At 41.3% G+C, this 13,456-nt stretch overlaps 1 protein-coding gene across 1 annotated transcript in view; it reads right to left on the minus strand.

Moving 5' to 3' along the window:
• SCML2 (Scm polycomb group protein like 2) overlaps window positions 1–13,456 on the minus strand; it is a 277,149-nt gene that overhangs the window by 188,376 nt on the left and 75,317 nt on the right. The window contains exons 4-5 of the mRNA XM_082245590.1: window positions 9,023–9,257; window positions 4,831–4,919 (exon numbers count right to left, since the gene is read on the minus strand). Of these exons, the coding sequence (XP_082101716.1) occupies window positions 4,831–4,919; window positions 9,023–9,257 (324 nt within the window). The remainder of the gene's footprint in view (window positions 1–4,830; window positions 4,920–9,022; window positions 9,258–13,456) is intronic.

A 13,456-nucleotide genomic window follows, 5' to 3' on the forward strand; every position in this document is an offset into this window, starting at 1 on the left:
TGCATGGTGATGATACTAAACTTTCATATATGCTCCGCTGGGAGGAGGACCTAGATGAGAACTTGGATCGCACTGAATGGAATTCCTTAGCGCAATACAACTCTAAGTCTATACTCAATACTTCCCTAATAGAAGCTAACTACAAGGTGTTCCTCCGATGGTACATGGTCCCGGTCAGGTTGGCGGCAGCGGTTCCTACAGCGTCCCACTTGGGGTTGCGGACAAGCGGGCACTGTCTTCCACACCTGGTGGACCTGCCCAAAAGTAAGACGTTTTTGGATTCGCACCTACAATTTTATATACTCCTTGACGCAGGTTAACTTGGTGAAATCTCCCCAACAAGCTCTTTTGGGTAGACAGATAGAGGGGGAGTCTAAACATACTAAACGCCTTATAGCTTTTATATTCACAGCTGCTAAAATTGCAATCGCTCGCTCCTGGCGCAGTCCTGTCATATCGCTTGAACTGCTCAAAGCGAAGCTGACCTAGATCATGATAAATGAACGGATGGTAGCGCTGCTTAATGATAAGATGCGTATGGTTGATAAGACCTGGGACCCTTGGCTCCGATATCTGGCCGGCCCTCCTTGACGGGGGAGTGCCGTTGCCCTTTCTCGGCGATGGGGATTGCTACTGCCCCTGATTGGGGGGGGGGGGGGGGGGGACCTGGATGCTGACCCCTTTCTATACACCGCTACTGATCTTTTCTCTTACCTCTTTCTTTGCTGCTACTTTTGCTTTTCCCCGATACGTGACTTTTTCTTTTTCCTCTCTCTTTTTTCTTTTCCTTTCCCTTCTCTCTCTTTATTTTATTTTTTTTCTCCCCTTATCCTTCCTTCAAAACTTCTACTCCACTCAGTGCATTGACCGATGGCAAATGCCTCCCCCGGTTCGGTATGCGATTGTGGGATTGGGGGGAGGGGGCCGCTTCCTTCCCAGGGCGCAGTGTGTTCCCGTGAGGGGCGCCGGGGAGGGGGGGGCGGGGCCCGGGCCCGCTGCCCACCCGTGTGGCGGATTGGAGGCAGTATTTCTATTCTGACTTGAGTCACCATTTTGTTCAGGTCTGCTTGTAAGGTTACCACGTCCTGTATAGAAGATATTGGCATGATTAGTTTAGTATTGTCCAAAAATAGCGAGAGTGTGTAGGTTATCCCATCCTCAAGGTTGTTTATGAATAAATTAAACAGGGTTGGTCCCAGGACAGATCCGTGGGCGACCCCACTTTCCACACAGGTGGGAAACTACATGGCAAATGAGGTTTAATGTTGGAAAATGTGAGGTAATGCACTTGAGTGCCAGAAATACGAACGCAAGTTACTCGCTAGGGGGAGAACCTCTGGGTGAATCTAAGATGGATGAGAACCTGGTGGTTCTAGTAGACAACAAGCTTAGCAATGGCATGCAATGCCAAGCAGCTGCAAGCAAAGCCAACAGAATACTGGCATGTAAAAAGAATAAGGAGTTTCACCCTAGGAGATACAAAGATTATTCTCCCACTCTACAAGACTCTGGTCCGGCCACATCTTGAGTATGCTGTCCAGTTCTGGGCACTAATCCTCAGAAAGGATGTGCTGGAGAACCCAGAGAAGGGCAACAAAGAGAATTAGGGGAATGGAGGACATCAGCTATGAGGAAAGACTACAAGCATTGAACTTATTCTCTATGGAGAAGGGACACTTGAGAGAGAACATATCATCAATGTACAAATACCGTACTGGTGACCCTAGCATAGGGAACAAACTTTTCAGAGAAAGGGAATTCAATAAGAAATGGGGCCACTCTAGAAGAAAAGCGGTTTACCCTAAAACTGCGTAAAGGGTTCTTTACTGTCAGAGCGGTAAGGATTTAGAATGCTCTTCCACAAGCAGTGGTATCAGCAGGGAGCATCAATAGTTTCAAAAAACTATTAGATGGGCACCCTAAAGACCACAACATACAGGGTTATGCAATGTACGGTTAACAGCAAGCACACACCAAAGGTTGAACTTGATGGACTGGTGTCTTTTTTCAACCTAACTATGCAACTATGTAATATAGTACTTCTGCAGTACAATACTGTCCAAAATTTGCTTAAGACGGTGTACTAACATGGTCTGTTTCAATACCGATCTTACACAGAGAGCCATCATGAATGCTGCTATCAGATTCATCTATGGCAAAAAATGTATCCTGTGTAAGCACAGAAAAAAAGAGGCTATTACGTTGCCAAAAAAGTGGTAGAATGGTATTCTTTAAAAAAATATAGTTTGTTGCTTTTTTTTCACAATGGAAACAAATTGGATTTAGAAAGTGTAAACAAAGAATACTCAGACAAGGTAAACCAAATCCACATGAATGCGAGTATGGACTCGCAGTAGACAATGAAAGGCCACAAACAGACATACATAAAAAATGAAACAAAAAGATATTATCGTCCGGACGCCAGAGTGATAGCACACAAAATTCCAACCAGCAATCGCCATATTATATATATATATATATATACACCCTAACAATTTTAGAGGTAAATGTGGGTTTTCTCTGTGTGGATCCCTGGGGGCTCAAGCTAGTGAGGCTGGGAACAGATAGGAAAAAAGGTTTTCAGGCTATGTTGACAAACACTATATAAAAGTGTAGGCAGGATTAGGTAAATTTAATATGTTACCAAGCCATTTTTTGAATTTATAACTGTCGATTCATCTACCTTACCAACCGCTCAGTGTCTGCCCCCACTCTCTGCCAATCTCTCCTCTGGCTTCCAATTGCCTAGGGAATTAAATTCTCAATACTAACAACTATATAAAGGCATTCACAAGTCCCAAGCTACATCATCTATCTTGTCTCCAAATAGCACCCAAAACATCCTCTCCACCCCTCCCAAAACTGAGCTGTGAGCTAGATAGGGGCAGACCAGTGGATGTGGTGTACCTAGATTTTGCTAAGGCGTTTGATACAGTTCCCCATAAGCGCTTAATTTATAAAATAAGGTCTGCAGGTATCGACAGCAGGGTTTGCTCTTGGATACGGAACTGGCTAAAAGGGCGTATCCAAAGGGTGGTAATAAACAGCGCATACTCAGACTGGTCTGAGGTAGTAAGCGGGGTCCCCCAAGGCTCAGTCCTAGGACCAACCTTGTTCAATTTATTCATAAACAGCATTGAGGACGGGATCAGTAGTTCAATATCCGTTTTTGCAGATGACACAAAATTAGGCAGGACAATAACAGCACAGCATGAAGCAGATATCCTACAGAATGACCTGAACAAAATAACGGAGTGGGCAAAGACATGGCAAATGAGGTTTAACGTGGAGAAATGTAAGGTTTTACACTTGGGGACTAGAAACATAAAAGCACAATACACGTTAGGAGGGGAACCCTTGGGAGAATCAAAAATGGAGAAGGATCTGGGAGTCTTGGTTGATGATAGACTAGGCAACAGCATGCAATGTCAAGCGGCAGCTGCCAAGGCTAGCAGAATATTAGCATGCATAAAGAAAGGGATGTATTCCAGAGATAAAACTATAATCCTTCCACTTTATAAAACTCTGGTCCGACCTCATCTGGAGTATTCGGTCCAATTCTGGTCACCAGTCCTCAGAAGGGATGTGTTGGAGCTGGAGAGAGTCCAGAGAAGGGCAACTAAACTAATTAGGGGATTGGAGGACCTTGATTATGAGGAGCGTCTGCAATCGCTTGATTTATTCTCCCTGGAGAGAAGAGACGCCTGAGGGGGGACATGATAGCAATTTTTAAATATCTAAATGGGGATCTAGGCTTAGAAAAAAAGCTGTTCAGTCGAAGGGATTGCATGAGAACTCGGGGGCATACAATGCGATTAGAGGAGAAGCGTTTTAACCTCAGGCAACGTGGGGGGTTCTTTACTGTTAGGGCTACAAGATTGTGGAATTCTCTACCACATGAGGTGGTTTCTGCGGGTAGTATGGTGGCTTTCAAAAGACTCTTAGACGTACATCTCAAGGATCAGAACATTCAGGGGTATGCAAGATGATTACAGCCACACACATCTACACAGGTTGAACTGGATGGACTTTTGTCTTTATTCAACCTCACCAACTATGTATGTAACTATGTAACTATGTAACTAAAACCTTCTGCTCTCAAGCTCTTATCTCCTCTTTCTGTGCTAGTCTCCATGACTTCTCCAGAGCCTCTCCCTGGACAATCCCTGAAAATCTTCAGAAAAGCCTATCCTGCCTCCAACAAAACTTTTAGGTCCATCAGTTCATACCTCACATTTATAACCTTTTGTATCACTTGTCCCACCCTATTTGATTGTAAGCTCTTATAAGCAGGACCCTCTTAACCCTCTTGGTATTGAAACTGTACTGTCTTCCTTTATATTGTAATGTGCTATACAAATTCTGAAAAAAAATTGTTAGCATAAAATTTCAAGGATTAATTCACTTACAATGCTGAAGAACAGCTGTCAGTTGTTAACCTGTTACTACTTCTCTGTAAAAGGTCTTTTTGTATAACTCTGAAATGTACATTATTTTTCAGTTTTTGTTAACCTAAGCTTTTTCTTTTCCACCTCTGGCAGTTTTCCTGCTTACCTTCGTACCATTCCCCATTATTCACTGGGCTTAAACTGTTTCAAATTTCAATGAAAACTGGAATTATGAGGGTGCTCTAAAACTTTTGACTGATACTGTGAGTAAAAAAAAAAAATGTAGTCTCAGCAGCAGTGTAAAGATGCCTTCCACTGCTCTCTACTATCAAAGTGTAGCATTTATACCACCATGTCCTTTTGGATTCTATTTAACATGTAGTTCTATCAAAGTGTTAAGCGGGGTGCTTTATAGGTATATGTTTAAATATGTTGCGTTTACCTTTTTAAAGTAAGATGCTGGTGCCATCTCTGCTCCATTTAGTGTTCTTAAAAGAAACATTGGCCAAGAAGAGGCATTCATCCGGAATCCTGTAAACATTTTAAAATAATATAAATTTTCGCAATTCTGGCATTTATATATACAGGTGGGTTTTTTTTTTTTCTTTAGATACATTGCACTTGCGCCAATGGATAAATAATTGTGTAAATAAATAAGTGAAAAATACGTGAATGAAAAGCAGGACCGAAAATTTAAGTTGATGATGTCTATTGCACACTTCCCATTGCGCTTGGTTACGAATACATGTGACAAGATAATTACCACATATTGATTCAAGCAAATTATTGTGCAATGACTATCAAAAAATTCCTTCAAGGGATATAAAGTGCATATATACAACTCCAAAATACATAAATGTATAAATGTATTATGATTGCATAGGTGGTGTGTAAATATAAAATAAACAAATATTTACAAAAATAGCTGTGCAAATGACATTAAGAAAACAGTATGAAAGTCCAACATAATCAATAAGGTGCTAGACGTATAAAGTGCTCCGTGATAGAGAATCTGATAGACATCCACCAATTAGTCCTATTTGTGGATATATGGATGATAGCAAGGAAGCCCCAAGGTGCCAGTGAGATAGGTAGAATGCCTACTCGCCAGATGTTATGGATCTTAGTTGCTGTACAGCAATAAGATCACATAAACTTGTGTGGTCACCGTGACCAAGACAGAACGTCCCCCTGGAAGACAATCTTGCTGCTTCCAGATTTCTTTAACCAGTGGCTCCTTGGCTAGACAAATGAAAAAATGCCAAGCAATGTCAAACAATGCGATCCGTGTAGTTTTCCACTACTAAGGAGGAAACTGTAGGGCTAGAGACCGGAACACAAACAACTTCCGGTATGAGTTCCAACCACGTCTACTGACGTCTCCACGTGCACTCCAATCTGAATCTTAGATTCATTGTTTGACATTGCTTGGCAGTACTGCGTATCCTAGAATTGTTTTAATCCGGAATGGAACAAATTCACTATGAGACCGGTCTACATTTTTTCATTTGTCTAGCAAAGAGCCACCAATTAAACAAATCAGGAAGCAGCAGGATTGCCTTCCAGGGGGACGTTCCATCTTGGTCACGGTGACCACACAAGTTTATGTGATCTTATTGCTGTACAGCAACTAAGATCAACAACATCTGGGGATTAGGCATTCTACCTATCTCACTGGCACCTTGGGGCTTCCTTGCTATCATCCATATATCCACAAATAGGACTAATTGGTGGATGGTCTATCAGAATCCCTCAGTTTTACTATCACGGAGCACTTTATACGTCTAGCACCTTATTGATTATGTTGGACTTCCATACTATTTTCTTATTCTCATTTGCACAGCTATTTTTGTAAATATTTATGTTCATTTTATATTAACACACCACCTTTGCAATCATAATACATTTATGAATTCATGTATTTTGGCGTTGTATGCATATGCACTTTATATCCCTTGAAGGAATTTTTTTTTTTTTTTATTTTAGGCTATGCATTTAAGGTATCAGCTTAATGCAAACACAAATCTGTTCAAAGAGCACCAGTTTTTTGAAAAATGTTGTTTCTATGTAAAGTTTGTATTTATAAGTAAACAGGGAAGTCATATTTTGTTATTACATACTTAGACTCTGCTTTCTCCTTTGCAGTGGTAATGTGAGTAAAGCCTAGTACATACAGGCAGTTTATTTTTCATTTAACCCAGCAGGCTGAATGAAAAAACGAAGGCGCTCGCTGTACTAACTATGCGTTACAAGTACAGCAATCTCTCCACTGAACTATTGTGTTCTGACACAGGGACAGCTGATCTACTGGCATTTTCATGCACAGCCATTTCTAGGGTTTACAGAAAATGACCAGAAAAAGAAAATATCCAGTGAACGGCGGTTGTGTAGATGAAAAAAATGCCTCATTGATGTGAGGAGGAGAATGGGCAGACTGGTTCAAGATGATAGAAAGGCAACAGTAACTCATTACAACCAACATATGAAGAATACCATCTGTGAATGCACAACACATCAAACCATGAAGAACATGGGCTACAGCAGCAGAAGACCACACTGGGTTTCACTCCCGTCAGCTAAGAACAGAAAACTGAGGCTACAATTTGTACAATTTTACCAATATTGTACAATATAAGATTGGAAAAACATTGCCCGATGTGATGAGTCTCAATTTCAGCTACGACATTCAGAGGATAGGGTCAGAATTCGGTGTAAACTTGAAAGCATGGATCTATCCTGTCTTGTATCAATGGTTCAGGCTGGTGGTGGACATGGTGTAGAGGAAATTTTCTTGGCACACTTTGGGCCCCTTAGTACCAATTTAGCAACATTTAAATGCCACAGCCTACCTGAGTATTGTTGCTGACCATGTCCATCCCTTTATGACTACAGTGTACCATCTTCTGATGGCTTCTTCCAACAGGATCATACACCATGTCACAAAGCTCAAATCATCTCAAACTGGTTTCTTGAACATGACAATAAGTTCACTGTACTCCATTGGCCTCCACAGTCACCAGATCCAAATCCAATAGAGCACCTTTGGGATGTGGCGGAACAGGAGATTTGCACCATGGATGTGCAGCCAACAAATCTGCAGCAGCAGCGTGATACTATCATGTCAATATAGACAAAAATCTCTGCGGAATGCTTCCAACACCTTGTTGAATCTATGCCATGAACATTTAAGGCAGTTCTGAAGACAAAAGGGGTCCAACCCTGTACAGGCAAGGTGTACCTAAAAAAGTGGCCAGTGAGTGTATGTTGTATTGCACATACTGCATAACAATCAATGACACAGGTTTTCAAGCATTTCCATAGATATCAGTGTGCACATGTGTGTTACTATAGAAAAGCTTGAAAGAGCAAATAGGAATCAAATACAAATCTCTGCATTTAAAGGATAACTAAATCATGGTGGGTGCATCAGTTATCTTTTTTCAGGCTTGTTACTTTTTCTACAAGTACAGAGCAATACATTAATCCTGATAGAAATCCAGTATGCTAGTAACTTCCTGTGAATTGCACTAACAGCAAAAACAAGGTTATCTTTCTTCAGTAAACTACTAACCCCATCCCTCTTGTTAGGAGATGAATAAAAACATGTTATTTGTAACCCAGCCTAGTGACAACCATGGCTCCTTGTCATAGATACAGTGGAGGATAGCTTGTTCACTTTATAGCAGTTGAGCTGTGTTGTGTATCCTGTTCACACCAAAACGTGAGGTCGTATGCAGAAAAATGCTTCTAAACAGACATAGTGTTAAAAAAAAAAAAAAAACATAAATGTCCCCACCCAGAGATAGGAAATGTATTGCTGGCAGGATCACTGGGTAAAATAAAGGGGGGGGGGGACTGAAAAAAAAAAAAAAGTAATGCTGCCAAGTCATCTAAGGATTAGCATACTGCAATTTAAAACATTTTTGATTTTAAGTTTGGATATCCTTTAATACAATGAAATATGGAAGACCAAGAATGTAAACCTGTGAGGTTCACAAAAAAAAATAAAAATACTTTAAAAACAAACATACAAAACTGCAAAAAATAACTAAGGGCTCTTTCACACGGGCGGTCCGATCAGATCCGCCTGTCAGTTTTTTAGGCGGATCTGATCGGATCCTCCATGCAGCTCTATGGGGCAGCGGGTGTCAGCGGAGACACCTCTGCTGACACCCGCTGCCATCCGCATCCGATCCTGTGCTGAAATCTGGACGGATGGAAACCCTATTTTTCCATCCGTTCAGTAATCGGAGCGGAGCGGATCTGATGAGAGCGGACAAGCGGTCCGCTCTCATCTGATCCCCCATAGAGGGCAGCGGGTGCTGAGACACCTCCCTCTCCGCTCTGCAAGCGGAGACGGAGCTGTCATCCGCCGGCTCAGCGGGGATCGCGGATCGATCCCCGCTGAGCAACACGGATCCGCCTACGGAGGCGGACCGTGTGAAAGAGCCCTAAAACAAATGTACATACTGTCATACTTTGACTTTAGAAAAAAAAAAAAGCTACAGTAGTTTGTACCAAGTGCATTATTTCTGTAAAAAATGGTTAATAATTTTTTGGATTTGACTATTTAAAAATATATTGACTAGAAAATGCGTCACAGTGCATTGCAAAGAATTTACCCTCACCCTTACCCAAAGGTGGCTGCAGCATATCTCCCTTCTTCTCACACGTGCCAATTTGCTGGATGTCAGAGGCATCCACCAGCCTCCAAAAGTCATTTTTATCATCACTGCCATCCAGTCGCAAACGTAACCGGGCTCCTGAGATTCCAATGACCGTGGCTATACAAACAGAGGTAACATTTCGAGGGTCATGAGCTTCTACTTTCATACCAACTTTAAACTCATTGGTGGGTGGAGTCCTAGACTACAAAAAATAACCCAATATAAAAACACGTCTTCAGCTGAAACACATTAGCACATCTTAATGGATATGGTAAAATGTTAAATAGCAAAGCACAAACAGTTACAGTAACAATATAATTAGGTAAAGAAAAGAAATATTGGAAAAATGTCATGTCAAGCAAAAATAGTTTTATCAAAATGGGAAATAACATTAGCTAATGGCAAAAAGTCAGGCTGCAAAAAAAATTCCTAAATTCACAAACTACCAGTCATTCATGAGAGTAGATGGCTAAGAGCTCCCACAAGTGGTTTAACCTGGTAAGACAAAGAAACTGGAAAAACGAGGATCTATAAAGTGGTTGCCTTACAATAAACCTTTAAGGTGGTGACAAGATTCTGAATATGAATCCACTGCTGCTGTTATCTACTAAATACACTAGTTTCTTTTTACATGTGGTCCTCTCCATTTCCCCAGGGGATTAATATTAATGATTAATGATTTACCAGCCACAACTAGCAGTAGAAATACTTTTCATATGGTAGGTTCTCATTTTTTGGCTGTAAGCAAACAACCCCATCAACAGATTATGTGGCTTACATTCTAGCGAATGCGTTTAACCTAATAAAGCTGAACTTAAAAGCACAATAAACGGTAGAAATGAATACATGTGAAATCTTAACTGCCAATTGTTTTATTCTTTTCTAGGAATCCTAACAAACAGAGCAAACAGGTCCTGAATATATTAGTGGCTACACTGCAGTCAATTGATACAGGCTGGCTCAGGAACAAGCTAAGGCCTGGTACACATGAGCGGAATATCAGCCGATAATGGAAAATCGGCCGACATTTGGTCTATGGGTACACCAGCCTGGCTGGCTTCTGTCAAACAAGCTGCTGGAAGACCAGCATCCGATCAGCCAATTCCCGCAAGCGCTGATTGGTGTCTTCTGGCCGGGGGGGGGGTGAGCATTCCCTGTCAGAAAACAATAGCACAGTAAGGAGATACCAACATCACAGAGATAGTACAGTGGCGCCTCCTGAGGTCTTCAGTTTTTTATTTTGCTCAGCCCACTGGATTGAATGAAAAAAGGAAAAAAAAACGTAGCTTTTACAGGCTTCACTAAACACATTCCCACTGCCCTACAGAATTCTGTGACTCTGGCAGAGTTACTGCATCTGAATATTCGTAGCTCACTAAATGCCCGAAAACCTCTTTTAATGCCCCTTTCACCAGAGTCATCTGTTCAATCACGTGTTTTCAAAGAAAATACAGATTTCGTTTGCATTAGTTTGCACATCAATCTTTAGGTCAGTTTAGTTTACATCAGTTTGCAGTACAGATCAGTTCAATTTACATTAGTCTACATTTGTTTTTTCTTAGTTGTTGCAGAGACCAATCAGAGGTGACAAAAGTTTCAACCAAAACATTTTTCTATGCCTAAAAACAGATTTAAACCGAAAAATTAAGGTTAAGATTTCCAAAGCTGTAATCATTTTTCTGCAATAATCTAAGGCTGGGTTCACACTGCCACAACTTTGAATCCCACATCCCTGCCCGACTTCATTGCGGCTTGCATACGACTTCTTTAACAGAATTTAATGCATGTCATATTGAAGTCACACCAAAAGTAGTGCAGGAACCTTTTTTTAAGTCGAATGACTTGAATCGCACCAATTAGAATGATTTCATTAGAGTTAATGGGGAGCGACTTGTCATAAGAATTTGAACTCTCAAGTTGCGGCAGTGTTCATGAAGCAGGGCTGAAGACCAGCATGCTCACGCTACAGAGTAGGTACAGCGTTCATTAAATAGAGGATGTCAATCTGTGAACTGCTTTTGGTATCCAAATAAACCTGTACCTGTGCTTAAAGCTGATCTCCAGGTTTCAATTAATTTTAACTAGCTATTTTAGACCAAGATGGGCAAAATGAATGATTTACACCACTAACATTTGCAGCTGCTGGGAGCACTGTATAAACTGTGTGGCAATTTTCTATATACAGTATACCGCGCTGTGTTCCGGAAGCAGAACGCGACCTTACCATCCCACTCCTGGAACAAAAAGGAGTTGGGCTCAGCCATTCAGAATTCTATAAATGAATGCAAAGCTTCCTCTGATTGACCAATTGAGTCATAGAGGTGGTCTGATGTCATGAACTCCGTCTCAGGCAATCAGAATGGCTAAACAGTGCTCAGCCCAACTTGATCAAGTTCTGGGAGCGGGACGAGAAACTCTCATCCTGCTGCTGGAACACAGCGCTGTATACTGTATGTAGCCAAGCCACTCACAGCCGCCGCACCTGGTAATGAGGTAAATAGTTGTTTGGATCAGCTTGGGCCAAGCGTTGGGTCCATTCAATTTACCATAGAGTGAACATGTCAGCCAAACATTAGAAATGCACCAATACCAGTTTTTTTAAGAACGAGTATCAATACTTTTTCTTAAGTACTCATCGACACCATATTGACAATAACTATTTTTAGTGTCATCTGAAAGTTTTTTTTTTTTTTTTTTGACTAATGAAACATTATTTAAAGGTGGATACAGTCTGCGGACTTAAAGGTGCTTACAATCAGCTGAACTTTTTTTTTTTTTTTCTTACCTGCAAGGCAAAGGCATAATGTGCTAGTATGCATCACATACTAGAACATTATGTGAAACTTCCCTCAAAATGAACCATTCCAGCGATGTGGTCTCATTGCTGGAGACGGCATCCATCTTAATCCATTCTTCCTTCCGGGTTCGCGGACTCCGGTTCTGTGATTGGCTGGAGCCACGATGACGTCACACCCTCACATGCCGGTTATGGCACAGGGCTCTGAGGAAAAGGCACAGGCGGCCGTTCCTTCAGAGCGCATGCGCCAGTGATTGCAATGGCTGCATGTACAGTATATATATCTCATAAACAGTGCACGTTTAGGAGATATTTACACTACCTATAGGTAAGCCTTATTATAGGCTTACCTATAGGTAAAACCTAAAGATGGAAGTTTACTTCCTCTTTAAGCCTGGATTTATACATGTGCAGGGCCGGTTTGCAGTGCAATTTCAAGAACCACCTGGTGAGACTTCGTTCAACAGTTCAGGTGTAATTAAGGTGGGAATTGTTAAAGTATGTCACAATAGAAATCGCACCTGAACCAGGCTGAAAATCGTACCGGACTCTTTTTGAAAGTGCACTGTGGCCTGCCTGCACATATGTAAACCGGCTCCATAGAAAATCCCTTTGAACGTTCACATGTCCTGTGAATGCGATTAAAAAATGCATCCAATTCGCAACCCGGGGCTGAAGGAATCGGTTTTAGTATTAGAGCTTTTGCACGAGTACAAATACTCATGCAAATGCTTAGTATCCACACCGATGTTAGTTTCAGTGCAACACTACCAAACATAAAAAGTCCTACCTAACATGAGACATGACAAGATGCCAGATTTACCTTTATAAACAAGAATCTGTGCAGTTCTATTAATTTGTTTTATGGTACCAGAGGCCCAACTTCCCTCACTTCAGGTCAAGTGTTAGCCAACTTGCATCCCTCTGCCAATGAATGCATTTCAAGGGCCATTAAGTGCACCCTTATTGGACAAAGTATGGGCAAGGTGGGCAGGACATTTAGGCAGATCACATCTCTAGTAACAAAGTGAAAGGAAGGGTTTTCTATCAAAAAATTGTAACAGTCATCATCTGATGCCATACCTCTTTGCACAACTGTTAAAGGTTTTAGGTCATCTTTTCTGCAACTCTTACATATACTGCTGTAGTGACATAAGTGCATGAACAAGATTTACCTGGCTTCTCGGCTGAACACTATTCCTAAACTTAAAGTTCTATGAAGTCGTCAGATAAACCTGCTCCTATTAGTTTTTAGCTTTTATATTTTTGCCATTATCTGTATCTTTTATTTAAGTAACTTTCTGTTCGTTTGTTAGTTAACCCTGCTTCCCCTATTGAACATCTACACTGGAACGACTTGGCCTTAACAATGGCTAAGCAGGTGGTGCTCCCAGAGTAGCAGATTACGATCAACAAGATTTAGGCTGCATTCACACCAGAGCATAGCAATTTACTAACATTTTTATTTGAGAGTTTTTGAGCGTCTTTAGAAGTGTATTACCAGCATTTTAGAAGCGTTATTACAAGAATTTTACAGCTTCAGGCATTTTTGTTTAGCCAATCCAAAGCACTAGGGGAGAAGAGGTGGGGAGCTGCGCTTTAAG

Source organism: Pelophylax lessonae, assembly GCF_965119305.1.
Source record: "Pelophylax lessonae genome assembly, chromosome: 2".
NCBI lineage: Eukaryota > Metazoa > Chordata > Amphibia > Anura > Ranidae > Pelophylax > Pelophylax lessonae.